This window comes from Drosophila albomicans, chromosome X (assembly GCF_009650485.2).
Source record: "Drosophila albomicans strain 15112-1751.03 chromosome X, ASM965048v2, whole genome shotgun sequence".
NCBI lineage: Eukaryota > Metazoa > Arthropoda > Insecta > Diptera > Drosophilidae > Drosophila > Drosophila albomicans.
Genome location: NC_047627.2, coordinates 22,221,157 through 22,235,364, shown reverse-complemented (window position 1 = coordinate 22,235,364; position 14,208 = coordinate 22,221,157). Strand labels below are relative to the sequence as shown.

The 14,208-nt window shown below is 38.3% G+C and overlaps 1 protein-coding gene across 9 annotated transcripts in view; it reads left to right on the top strand.

The window, feature by feature from the left end:
- The window catches only part of LOC117566743 (phospholipid-transporting ATPase ID), a 40,208-nt gene extending 26,757 nt beyond the window's left edge, over window positions 1-13,451 (top strand). For 3 of the 9 annotated variants that reach the window (XM_052001862.1, XM_052001851.1, XM_052008822.1), the window contains exons 6-20: window positions 241-462; window positions 754-1,002; window positions 2,723-3,580; window positions 4,846-5,136; window positions 5,216-5,389; window positions 6,304-6,580; window positions 6,649-6,801; window positions 6,868-7,054; window positions 8,122-8,274; window positions 8,336-8,487; window positions 9,160-9,383; window positions 9,640-9,969; window positions 10,033-10,281; window positions 11,052-11,168; window positions 11,237-13,451. In XM_052001862.1, coding sequence (XP_051857822.1) covers window positions 241-462; window positions 754-1,002; window positions 2,723-3,580; window positions 4,846-5,136; window positions 5,216-5,389; window positions 6,304-6,580; window positions 6,649-6,801; window positions 6,868-7,054; window positions 8,122-8,274; window positions 8,336-8,487; window positions 9,160-9,383; window positions 9,640-9,969; window positions 10,033-10,281; window positions 11,052-11,168; window positions 11,237-11,653 — 4,053 coding nt within the window. In that variant the 3' untranslated portion in view covers window positions 11,654-13,451. The remainder of the gene's footprint in view (window positions 1-240; window positions 463-753; window positions 1,003-2,722; window positions 3,581-4,845; window positions 5,137-5,215; window positions 5,390-6,303; window positions 6,581-6,648; window positions 6,802-6,867; window positions 7,055-8,121; window positions 8,275-8,335; window positions 8,488-9,159; window positions 9,384-9,639; window positions 9,970-10,032; window positions 10,282-11,051; window positions 11,169-11,236) is intronic. The other 6 variants (XM_052001869.1, XM_052001858.1, XM_052001866.1 and 3 more) reach the window with 4 other exon arrangements.
- Window positions 13,452-14,208: the final 757 nt, after the last annotated feature.

Genomic DNA, 14,208 nt, shown 5'->3' with positions numbered 1-14,208 from the left:
TCTTAACATTTATAAAATGTTTGCATTGAAAAAGCCTATTTTGCTTTTTCAATGTTTCAACTTGCATTTGAGATAATACTGTAATATTTAAGCGGTTATTTAAGGAACTTCTAAAAGAAGTCTTACGATTCTCATTGTTCTAAATTTATTCTAATTTGTAGATTTGTTCGATTTAAAAGTAATATCCAAACAGATATAAAAACTATGTTAACACATTTCCCCGTTCTTCTTCTCATTTAGATTGTGCTCTTTCTCGTCTCGATCTGCGCTTTGTTCGCCATCGGCTGCGCAGTGTGGGAAGGTCTGATCGGCCAGCACTTTCAGCTATATCTGCCCTGGGAGCACATAATACCCCAAGAGATGGTGGCATCGGGTGCCACAGTGATCGGGCTGCTCGTATTCTTCTCGTACGCCATAGTCTTAAACACAGTTGTGCCAATCTCCCTCTATGTTTCAGTAGAGGTAAGTGTGTGGTAACTTAAGCAGTCCATCCACGATAGAATTTGTTCGAAAACATGTTGTCGAACATGAATTTCAATTTGCCTCCAATCAGTGTAAACATTTCTTGCAAACATCAACAATTATATATCATTTCTATTCTCTATTCGAACACAACATCGAACACGAAATGTCGAACCGAACATTTCGTTCGAACACATGTTTTCGTACCACTTCTATCGTAGGCTGCGTTCAATTAATATTATGATTTTAGATTGATTTATTTGTTAATCTTTCTCTCTCCCTCTCGTTCAGGTCATACGCTTTGTTCAGTCGTTCCTCATCAATTGGGACGAGGAAATGTACTATGCACGCACCCACACATATGCCAAAGCACGCACCACAACCCTCAACGAGGAGCTCGGCCAGATTCAATACATCTTCTCGGACAAGACGGGCACCTTGACTCAGAACATCATGACCTTCAACAAGTGCAGCATTAATGGTCGCACCTACGGTGATGTCATCGACCTGCGCACCGGCGAGCTCATCGATATCAACGACGTAAGTTCACTTTTCTAATGCCCTTTTTTGCCCCTCTCTCGCGAAAAGTGTTTTGTTTTCGATTCGCCTAATATCCTGTTTCCGGTTGTCTACGGTCTCCCATCGAATCCGGTCATTAGTGTGACTTCCGGCGACTTGGATTGCTTAATCCAAGGACGCGGTTGTAATGCAGTGTCCTTAAGTTTATATAGTTGGGAAATTGTTTTCTGATTTGAGTAATTCTCGAACTTAAAACATTTTCGTTTTATAAGAGCTTTTGGAATAGGAAATTTGAAAGTCTAGAATCATTTTTTATTACAATTACATTATATAAATTTAAACTTTCAAGGCTTTATTCCTAATTAAGGTAACACCACTGTAACCGTTTTTTTGGAACGCTTATTTTAGTTTTTTTTTATGTCAGAGGGAATGAGTTAAACGTTTAAACAAAAAAGTTAAAACTACAAATTTGGCAGTTTTTCGTACTCGTACACTAACAATCGCCAATTTCAAAAACTATATTTCAAGGGTTAAACAAAGTTTTGTTCCGTCCCATTTTTTTTTTACTGTATTCTACGATAGTTAAATTATATTTTAAGGGGAATAAATGAGATTTTTTGTTAAATTATATTATACATTGATGTTATTCGTTAAATAGCTGTTTAAATTTGATATATAAATTGTATAAAAATTACTTTTGAGTTAAATTGAAATTGCTTGTCCGATTGCACATAAAATCGAAACATGCATTGAGCATTATCCGCTTGTCAAGTTTGATTTGTTTAGGGCGTGGCCAAAAGAGTTTTGTATTCATGTTCGATGCGAATTTAGATTGTAACGAACATAGTTTGTAATTGAAACTCGAATTTATCTATAGTAAATATCTTAAAATCTTTATGGTGTTGGATTTGTCTGCCTTGTGTTATTCATATTTACTATAATATTCTCATTTGCTACAAAGCTAATATGCCCAGCTACATGAGGACTACTGGGTATTTTAAATCGTAGTGCAAGCAAAAGTGTTTAAAATTAAGCTGCACTTAACTTAAGTTCAATCAGGTGTTGGTTTGTCCGTGTAAACAGTTGAACAAGTGAGCGAGTGCCGCTTTCTTCTTTTACTTCTCTCTTTCTGTCTCCGTCTCTCTATGCCTTTTTCTTTAACTCTCTCTGCTTTTCTCTTTATATCTGTGCCTTGCACCTTTTCTGTCGAAGCAGCATCAGCAAACAATGCAATATAGGGAATTTCATCACTTTCTAGACAAAACCTAGTTTCTGAAGTTGGAAGATTAAAATAATTTTAGATGCAATTTATTGACAATTAATCAATCTTCAATTTTGCATACCAGAATTATCGATAGATGGCGCCACTGAGAAAATATCAGCTGGTCTTGCAAATACAATCCAAATATTAAGTTGTTCATACAATATTGAGGTTGTGAAAAGTGAAAGTGTGGCACGCCCACATTTTATTTTTATAATGGTTGTCTTAACCTATCTTGCTCCGATCTTGAGCTTTTATTTTTGTCCAGAAACAGTGATCAAAGTTTCCATAGTGCAATGTTGCAAGCTGTGTCGTCTTTCTCTATGTGTGTTGCAACTGTGTGTGTGTATGTGTATGTGGCAGCCAGCCAACCATTCAATGTAGTTGTTAAGCACTTTGACCCCTCAACACTTTGCTGCTGCCCGTCCGTGTTTTTTAATTGTGCGCCCAGCAAAACAAAACTCACATTACTCGTTATAGCAGCAAGCAATTTTCCAAACTAGCAGCAGCAGCAACTGCGCCAGCAGCAACAGTAACAACAATAGCAGCAGCGCCGGCAGCAGCAGCAAGCCTGTTGCAGTTGTCACGCCCACGCCGCCCACCATATTGGTGCATGCCGCCGAGGTGCATGGACGAAGAAAAAGCGCCGTGCTGGTGACCACAGCCGGTGGCACGCAGCTGGCCAGCAATGCGACGCAGTTGCAGGGACGCATTGCTGCCGCCGAGCAACTGTTGCAGACAGTGGAGAATCCATTGGCCACAGCCACACAACAACAACAGCAACGCAAACAAGTGCACTATTTATCGCCCAGTCGCAGCAACAGCAACGAGGATGAGCTCGACGATCCGGGCGGGGCGACAACAACAGCGAGCAATAGCGGGGGACGTTCGTCGAGGGGCAGCGGCGGCTCGTTGGGCGCTTGCTTTACGCGTGGCAGCGGCGCACGCATGCGACGACAGCTGTCGAGCTTGTCCAACTGCAGCAGCAGCGGCGACAAAGTAATAATCTTGCATGATCAGCAACTAGAGCAACTCGAACAATTCGAACAACCAGAACAACTCGAGCAACAGCAACACGAACACGAGCACGAACAAACGCATCAAACTAATCGCAAGCTGCGCCAATTCCATGCTTCATGCTCATCCTCAGCCACAGCCACAGCAATAGATAGCGGTTGTTGTGCGCCCTTTCGATGCCACAACAACAACAGCAACAGCAGATTGCCAACAACAGCAGCAGCAACTTGCAACAGCAACCGCAACAGCAGCGCACAGCAACGTTATCTCAGCACACACCGCTTTGCCACAAATTGGAGTTCGTCACACCAAAAAGTGCACGTATGCATGTTGTTTCAACTCCACCAAACTCCTGTAGCTCGCATATGTCTATGTCGTTTACGATATTCGAATTGGTTTCTGGCTTACTTATTGTCAAACATATTTAACCTATTTGTCATATTGCTAATTGGATTTTATATTGCAATTTTGTTTATCGTAAATGTTTATTGTAGCATTAAATTGTTGTACATCGTAATTGGAAAACATTGAAATAACCATGAAAATTGATATGGATATAATTAAGAAACATTCGTTCTTTTTAGAAGCAATCAATAATTTATGCGCTTCAATATCGTAATGGCTATTTATGTGCTCCCTCCCCTGCCTTACTGTTCTCTCATATGACTGTTTGAATTAGTGTTGTGTGTGTGTGTGTGTGTTTGGGTGTCAATAAATTAACAGCTTTCCATAAAAAATTAGCTGCTCTTGAGTCATGCGTAGCTTATTTTTAACTCATTTCCCACAATATACACTTAAGATATATAATAATCTAACCTTAAGCTTAAGATTAATAAGATTAATTTAATAATATGTATTAAGTTTTCTTTTTCAATATTATCTTAATAACCTACAAACATAATCGTTAGACCTATTCAAAATGTTTTTTTTTACTGAATATCGTAGGCACAAGTAATTTATCATATTTCATATAATTTATATTTCGCTTCGCTTTAACTCTAAAATCTTTTCAACTATCGCAAGCCATTGAACGTATATCGTTACTAGGTATTGCTTGCTTTTAATTGCTTATCGTAACTAGGCATCTGAAGGATATGGTAACTAATTTGTGAATAATTAAAAGCATCGCTTTTCGAGTATCGTAAGTCATTGAGCGATTATTGATTACTATTCATTATCGTAGAGAATGTGGTAACATAATTATTCAATATTTAATATCATCTAAGCTTCACTAAGCAATTATTGTACAATTTGCTCGACTATCGTACTAAATCTGTATTGCTTTTGATTGGATATCGTAAGTTGGCAAGAATATGGTAACACAGTTTTTAAATATTGCTTGGAATCTTCGCGAGTATCGTAAGCCATTGACCGTATATCGTAACTAAAAATGTATTGCCTCTGCCTTTGCCTTCGCCTCTGCTTCTTTCCATAACTAATGCTGAAATTAACGCTAAGCTATGCCTGAATATCTAAACTACAAAACAAAACAAATCTCTCTCAAGCATTCATCATATACACAAAATGTATTCAACAACATCCGCTGCAGTCGAATTAATCGTAACTAATTTCTTGTGTTCCTATAGATTGTCGAACCCATTGACTTCTCGGCGAATCCACATCACGAGGCAGACTTTCGTTGGTACGATCGAACGCTGTTGGATGCCGTGCGTTCGGATGAGGAGCATGCCCACAATTTCTTTCGCTTGCTCGCACTTTGTCACACGGTGATGGCGGAAACTGTCGACGGCCGACTCGAGTATCAGGCGCAGAGTCCCGACGAGGCTGCCCTCGTGTCGGCAGCCCGTAACTTTGGCTTTGTGTTTCGCACACGCACACCAAACAGTATTACCATCGAAGTGATGGGTCGCTTAGAGGTAAGCGGTAGATTTTACTTATATAGTATATCGTATTTCGTCAGATAATAATGTGAATTTTCTTTTGCAATCTCTGCAGGAATACGAACTACTGCACATTCTGGATTTTAACAATGTGCGCAAACGCATGTCGGTCATTCTGCGACGCGGCAACTCTGTGGTGCTCTACTGCAAGGGGGCTGACAATGTGATATACGATCGTCTGCATGGCGGGCAAGAGGATCTTAAGGCGCGCACTCAGGATCACTTGAATGTAAGTCACGAATATCGTAAATTGTTCACTTTGTGTTGTTGATTTCATTCCAACTATTTCTCTTCAAACTATTTACTGCAAATTCAAAATATTTCGAAAATTGTTCACTTCAAACTATTTACTGCAATTTCTAATTATATCATAAATTGTTCACTTCTTGTTCTTTGCTTACAACTATTTGTAATCAAATTATTTTTTGCAATTTCTAATTATTTCGTAAATTGTTCATTTTATGTCGAAGCTTTGCTTCCAACATTTTCTCTTCAAACTATTTACTGCAATTTCTAATTTTATCATAAATTGCTCACTTTATGTAGAAGGTTTGCTTACAACTATTTGTAATCGAATTATTTTCTGCAATGTCTAATTATATCGTAAATTGAATAACGTAAATGTACATATGCTTTTTAATTTCTGATGATTTGTGAGGCATTTGAAACTTAGCAAATTAAATAACGTAAGGCATAAGAATAACTTTTAATAATAAAGTAGAAAATATGAATGAATTCTTCTATACTGAAGCTGTATTATACGATATTCATAAGTAGGCTATATTCTACTTTTGAATATCGTTAAATACAGCTTCAGTGTAGAAGCATCCACTAGTATTTTTATAATATGCTATTTTCATAAGTAAAATATAGAATATATGCAATAAACTAATAGTATCTTTAGAAATTTAATATATTGGTAATTAGTTCTACTACATCTTCTTTAAAGTTCATTTTGATTACAGTGTATTTTACGATACTTAAACTGTTTATTAGTTATTCATTTGTTTTCGCAGTTGATTTGAGTTTGTTGAATTAGAAATACTGAGTCTAGCTTTGACTTTAATCAAAATTGTTGCTATTTACATTTGCATATTTCTTAAATCGTAATATCGTAACAAGTATCGTTTTCCTTCTTTGCAGAAATTCGCTGGCGAAGGTCTGCGCACTCTGGTGCTGGCCGAGCGCCGCCTGACCGAGGAGTACTACAATGATTGGCGCGTGCGCCAGACGGAGGCGGCTCTCTCGATGGACTCGCGTGAACAGAAGCTGAACGCGATGTACGAGGAGATCGAAAGCGATATGCAGCTGGTGGGCGTGACAGCCATTGAGGATAAGCTGCAGGATGGAGTGCCCAAATCGATAGCCAATCTGCAGAATGCTGGCATTAAGATCTGGGTGCTGACTGGCGATAAGCAGGGTAAGTTAACGAGAGTTGTTCTATCGTTATTGTAAATTGGGAATTTAAATGTATTTTTTCTTACGTAGAAACTGCCATTAACATTGGCTACTCGTGTCAGCTGCTGACCGATGAACTCGTCGACGTCTTCATCGTGGACGGCAGCTCTGTGGAGGAGGTCGAGAAGCAGTTGCGGCAATTTAAGGAGTCTATCAAGATATTTGATCGCTTTCGACCTGGCGGTAGATTATCAAGCGAACAACTTGAATGATCGATCAATCAATAATGGATTTATTGCTTTCTTGTAGGCACCGAGGCGATGAATCAGCTGCACAGCGAGAGCAGCATGGACCCCATGAACGTGACGATGACACAGACATCGGCGTTCATGCAGGACACAAATGGATCGCCGATCCCACAGCCGCCACCGGCTATTTCGGTGGTTACCTTTAGGTGGGATGCCAAAATTAAGGATAATAAGGGCGGACCGGACAGGTAGAGGGCACTTCCGCAATGAAATGAAATATCAAAATCAATTTAAATAACTACGATTCTAGATGCAGTGAAGCTAAACCAGAAATGACACTTGAAAAAAAAGAAATTAGCGCAGCTAGAAAGTCACCCTGTATTTTCTGCTAACTCCCTCTCTATCTCTCTCTATCTATCTATCTCTCTATGTAATACCTTTTTTTTGTTGATTTCTATACGATTTTTTGTTTGTAATTGATCTATATAGTATCTAATTCAATGTGTTGACCATAACATCGAATCGGAAAAAAGTGAACTAGAACTTTTTATGATTTCATAGACTTTTATATTCGTAATAACTTTAGATGTGCTTAGCGAGAAAAGAACTTTGAATAATGACAATCTTTTAGTGTATAGCCAAGGATGTGTTACCCTCTATTGGTACTTGTTCCGCCCGTCAAGTAAAATATCACATTAATTATCCTACAACAAAACTCGATACAAACAATTTCAATATCGTTTATTTCGTTTCGTTTCGTTCGTATTCTCATTGAAATTAATATGCGTAACACAATTCAAATCCAATCGTCGTGCATTGTCCAAGTCAATCAATCATTTAATTTATTCTATTCTCAATGCAAAACTAAACTAAACTCAAGTGCAAAAACAGAACAACAAACCAAATTCACACAACAACCAAAAAAATGCTCGTTTATATTCTTAATGTTGTTTTTGTCGTTCGTGGCTTTCGTTTATTACGCTCGTATCATCTATCGTATCGTATCGTATCCCGTAGAACGCTTATACTAATGCTTTGCTCTCTGCAGAGCGTAACACAGACTCACTCTCTCTCTTGATTTATAACATAACCTAACAAAAGCATGCTCTGTTGTCTAACTTCCTCTTTCCTATCTCTCTCTGCTTCTCTCTTTCTGTGTCATCTATTTTAAATGTTGTTTCGTAATCCATCTAACCAATTCATTTTACATTTTATGTTCCTCTCTTTAACACTCATCACACACTTTCTACTACATTTGATATTCATATTAACGTTCTCTCGTTCTCTCTCTCTCACCATAAATTCACTTGTTTAGCGCCGAGTGCAATGATCTCTTTGGAGATGCTGAGAAAAGCGACGACGGCCGACGAACCGCGCCCTCAATTGTTGTTGACGAGACGACGGGCTTTGCACTCGTCGTGAATGGACACTCGCTCGTCCACTGCCTCTCGCCGGAGTTGGAAAGCAAGTGCGTTGCATAGCGATGAACATCGGCATATCCTAATACTAATGTCTATTTCATTTCACAGATTCTTGGACATTGCCTCGCAGTGCAAGGCGGTGATCTGTTGTCGCGTGACGCCGCTGCAGAAGGCGCTGGTCGTCGAACTTATCAAGCGTGCCAAAAATGCCGTCACCCTGGCCATAGGCGATGGCGCCAACGATGTCTCCATGATCAAAGGTGAGCACACTTGGCGAGTTGAGCTTAGAGATGAGAGAAAACCTGTGATTGATGGCATAGAGAGGGTGCTTTAGATTAGAATTATATAATGTAGGAGATTAAGGGTTTGAAGAAACGTAAAATTTGAAGCAAGAAGGAGATTGAGAGATTGGAAAAATGTAAAATATTCAGCAAGCTAAGCTTAAAGATGGGAAACAGCTGTGACTAATTGATTTAGAACGAAGCCATTCGATTTCATGATTGAAAAAATGTAAAGCAAACTAAGCATAGAGATGAAAGAAAAATGAACTTATCAAAAAGAAACTGAAGATTGAGAGATTGAAGAAGTGTGAAATGTAAAGCAAGTTAAGCTTAGCAATAAGAAAAAACTGTGATTAATTAGAGATGATAGAAAAGGGAACTTAACAAATTGTTTAAGTAAGGAGTTATTCGATAGCAAGAGCAATTAAATGTAGAGCAAGCTAAGTTCAGACATCGAATGGAAGATTCAAAAAAAAAAACCGATGTTAGAAAAGGAAAAACATCGAATTAAGAAATGCATCTGATAAAAATGATGCAATAACTTATTAATTTATTGAGTTTATGAATTTTCCTAACTAAACTAAATAAGCATACGCGTATATTTGAATTTGAAATTGTATTATTAATATTCTATTCTTTTCTCCATCCAAGCTGCTCACATTGGCGTGGGCATCTCAGGTCAGGAGGGTCTGCAGGCGGTGCTATCGAGCGACTATGCGATCGCACAGTTTTGTTATCTGGAGCGTTTGCTGCTGGTTCACGGTCGCTGGTCGTATTATCGCATGTGCAAATTTCTGCGCTACTTTTTCTACAAGAACTTTGCATTTACGCTCTGCCACTGTTGGTATTCGCTCTTCTGTGGCTTCAGTGCGCAGGTGAGTTTCGAAGTGATGAGTAAAGCATGCCAACCACGATAGAATTTATTCGAAAACGTTAGTGGTAGTGTTCGGTTCGACATTCCATGTTCGATGTTGTGTTCGAAGAGAATATAAATAATTCTATCTTCGTTGTGTTCAAGTCAAAATGTTTTCGAACCAATGAATTCAAATTCGATAACTTGTTTTCGAACAAATTCTATCGTGGATGGCCTGCTTAAGCGATGTATATTCTAATTTGAATATGTATTTTCAGACCGTTTTCGATCCGATGTTCATATCGGTGTATAATCTGTTCTACACATCGCTGCCGGTGTTGGCGCTGGGCGTCTTCGAGCAGGACGTGTCGGACAAGAACAGTGTCGAGTATCCGCGTTTGTATACGCCGGGCCTCAAGAGCGAACTGTTCAACATACGCGAGTTTATATACAGCGTACTCCATGGCGCCTTCACATCGCTCATTCTGTTTCTTATACCGTATGGCGTCTATAAGGATGGCGTCTCCCACAATGGCTACATACTCTCAGATCACATGACACTCGGGGCCGTTGTTGCCACCATTCTCATTGTCGACAACACAGCTCAGGTAAGCTTTTCGTAGCGTTTCTACTTCTTTTACATATTTGTTGATAACCTGTTTTCATTGCAGATTGCTTTATACACTTCGTACTGGACGATTGTGAATCATGTGACCATTTGGGGCAGTCTCATCTGGTACTTTGTGCTCGATTATTTCTACAACTATGTCATCGGTGGACCGTACGTTGGCTCCCTCACGCAGGCCATCAAGGATGTCTCCTTCTGGGTGACGATGCTGATCACTGTCGTCATGTTGATGGCGCCCGTGCTCGCCTACAAGTTCTATCTGTTAGACGTGCATCCCAGCTTGTCTGACAAGGTGAGCGCTTGTGCTTTTTTTGGTGTTAAGCTCAGACTTTGCTTTACTTTACGATTTTGCATTTTTATGTTTTATTTCTTATTGTAGTTTTCTTATTTAAGCTTGTTTGTCGTTGAATCATTTATTTTCCCTTTTTTAAGATTTATGCATTATTATTTTTATTTATTATTTATTTTTATTTATTATTTATTTTGTCATTTGTAAGATAAACTTTACTTGACCTTTCGACCTTATGTTAAGTTTTCTTGTTTATCCTTAAATTGTTTCTTTTCGCATATTTATATTTCAATTATAATTTCTTTCCTCATTTTAAGTATTGTTCTACTTATGGATTTTATTTTGCTCTCCATCTTTAGAGTACTGTTAGTGAGTTTTGTCATCGCTTGATTATTACTATATTCTTTTTATGATTTTTATTTTTGCATTCTTATTTTTCTTTCCGTCTTTTCTTATCTCCAAAGTATATTTCATTTTAAACGTTATCATAGTTTGATCTTTAGTGACATATATTTTTTTAGTGCTTTTATTTGACATTTTTACTTTTTCTTCCTTTCTTGTTTTATTTATTATCGTTTTATCCAACTGTTTCTGCTCTTCTCTCTCTTTTTTGCTTCGTGCACTTGAATTTCCTTTAAACTTATATTTCCAACATACATAATTTCATTCTTTTAACTTAAATTACTCTTTATATTTGATGAAAAAATTATTATTATTACCAACTACCTTAGTACCTATACTAAGTTTCTGATCAATTCTTTCTCGCTTGGCAGATCCGTCAAAAGTCGCTGAAGAAGATGCATTCGCGGGTCTCAAGCGATGTGCGTCGCACGCCTTCATCGCGTCGCGGTCGTCGTTCCGTTCGCTCTGGCTACGCCTTTGCCCATCAGGTGAGCGATCTCTCTCTCTCTCTTTCTTTTAATTATTTACTCACACCTCTCTTTCTGTCTATTTGCAGGAGGGCTTTGGCCGGCTGATCACGTCGGGCAAGATAATGCACAAGCTGCCGCAGGACTTTGCGTTTCCGCTCGGTTTGGGCACCAAGAAGACGCAGGCACTGCACAACAACATTGGCTCGGCTGATGGCAAGCAGGCGCCACCTGGCGGCGGTCCGAATCACCATCATCATCCGCATCCGCATCATCATCACAATAACAGTCACAATCACAGTCAGGGCAACAACATCAACAATAATAATAACAACAACACGAACCTGCGACACAATCAAAACAATCAGCAACAAATTCACTCGTCCATGGCGGACATTCGGGGCGATGGGCGTGGCAGCGGGGATACACGACGCAGCAGCGATGCCGGCACCGATGACATGAGTCCTCGAGCACCTTGTCAGGACTTGGATACGATTAATCTGTAGGCGAATAGATAACTACGATAACTTAACAAAGGACACACCAAAAATCATAGTAAGCAAAGTAAAAGCAAAGCAAACTTGTAACGATTTTAAGTTAGAACAACAAACAAACAATAACAACAACAAATGTATTAGCTTTACCAACTATACTAAGTGTTTAAGTGTGTGTGTGTGTGTGAATGTGAATCCGTATTCTTTATTCCGACTCTCATTTCGATGCGTTATGCAATGCGCTGAGTATTTCCAAACTCTTACCACCGCCTCCTGCCACGCCCCCACCCCCACTGCCCACCTCTATAAGATTTTTAGTCAGTTAGTTAGTTAGTCGGTTGTCTTAGGCTTCAGTTTTGTAGCATTAACTAAAAGTATTTCATGTATTTGCATGTGATTAATGTGATTTATTTTTTAAGTTTTCATAGTTTGACAATTTTTTTTTTTTTTTTTTTGTTATTGCTCGTTTAAGATTGGGTATTACATGGTTGTTTTCTCTGGTTGTAGTCTCAAATATACCAAAAAGAAAATCAAATTTAATCAAAGTAGCGTATTATAATCGTAACAATATGCAGCAATAGTCTAGAAATAATTTCTTATTGTGAAATTGCGAATTTTAGATGTACACTTAAAGATTATTGAGCGATAGTTTTAGCGATAGTATGCACGATAATTGTGTGCTTGTTGGGCTGCATTTAAGTGGCGCCCACTTGCTCTCTCTCTATCCCTCCCTACCTCCGTTCATCATACTCTCCCTCTTTCTCCCTCTCTCTTTATCTATTTCCCTCTTTGTCTTTGTGTGCATGCTTGTGCGTGATTGTGCCTAGCTTAAGTTGCAAACTAAAACAGAACCATTGAGAAACTGAAAGTGTACTTAAATCATTGTTAAATGTCGTGCTGTGTTTTCAACAAAAACAAAAACAAAAAACAAAACTAAAGAAAGGGAATTGAAAGAGCGATGAAGATTCGCGCAGAACGTGGAAGAACGTTAATCTTAAGCTTAAGCTAAACTTAACCTAAAGAAAAACAGGCCAATTGAACTTACGATATAAGCTGTAATCTCTAGTTAACTAACTGTTAGTAGATAAATGCCACACAGTCATACAACACACACACACACACCACATACACACTCAATGCACTTACACTTACACACCGCTCCCCTTAACTTGTGTGTTCTTCTCCCCAAATCAATCAACAGAAGGTCAACCAAATGAATTCTTAAAGTTCCCAATTCAAAGTTTCACAATCTCTATCCGTACACCTATACTATCTGTGTGTGTGTGCGTATGTGTGTGTGTATAACTTAATTGCTTTTGCAACACACACAACAAATATTCAAGCAAAACAAAAAAAGGAAAAGAAAACCGAAAGGTATTATATGCTGAGGTTAATCGAGATGTATTCTAGAAGAGAGCGGAAAACAATTGGGCTGTGGCTTAACGAAATGCGAAAGGAACTTACATACATCTATTTATATTTAACATATGCTAGCTATAAGGTATTTCGATCATATAGGTATTTTTGATGCGGAACGAAACTTACTTTAAACCAAAATTATCAAAACTTGGTCAATTCGCTATTTGGAGCATATTTTTTGCATGTTATTATCGATACAGTTGATTTAATATAGTACATATATTTGTTGAATCTATTTCATATTTGATCGTGTGTGAGCTACTTATGTCTGTGTGTGCGCATGTGTGTGTGTGTGTTCAAAAGTATTTTTTTTTTTTTTTATAAACTAAAAAATTAGTGCATTACGAATCTATTTTAAGCAAACATTTTAAATGATCAATAAATGCGAACTATTTTCAAAGATCTTTGTTTCTTTATGATGAATATTTTTCGTTAATCAAATGGAATTTCAATTGATAGAGCAAGCTCTCCTGATTACAAAAAGGTAGGTCCCGGCAAAATCCTCCTCGATTTGACAGAGATATAGCTAACAAACTTTCAAATTTGAAATTAGCGCGCACAGTTTACTGCAAAAATACTCACTTTCGTGTAGCATACTTTGAGGGTGCTCCGTTTCAAATTTCAGTAGCAAGATGGGAAGATAGATGGCGCTAATACAAAATTTAATTCCAGCATCGGGCAATAGATGGCGTAACAAAATAAGCAAGCGTTTGCTTGCTGTTGATTTCTGTTCGCCTGGTATTTTACTTGCTGAGCTGGCAACTTTTAGCCGTTCACAGCAGATACAAGCGACCAACAAGTTGTTGGCAACATGAAGTGACGAACAACGTCCACGTGGTGAATATGTATTAAACTTCAACGGATTTAAGTTTCTGTCGGTTAGTTCTTAATCATAAATTTCAAATTGGCGCGCTAAAGCCAATAGAAAAAAAATAATTTTTTGTAGCATACTTTGAGGGTGTAACTAGGGCCATTTTTCGAAAACAGGCTATATCTCGGCCATTTCTTGTCCGATTTTTGAAGGACATATATTGTTAAGATCGCAAGGATGATCTCCATCGATTGGCATCAAAACACTTGTAATTTTTTAGTCTGGGCGCGAAACGAAACATGCGAAACTTATAAATTGCAGGATAACTCGGGAATCA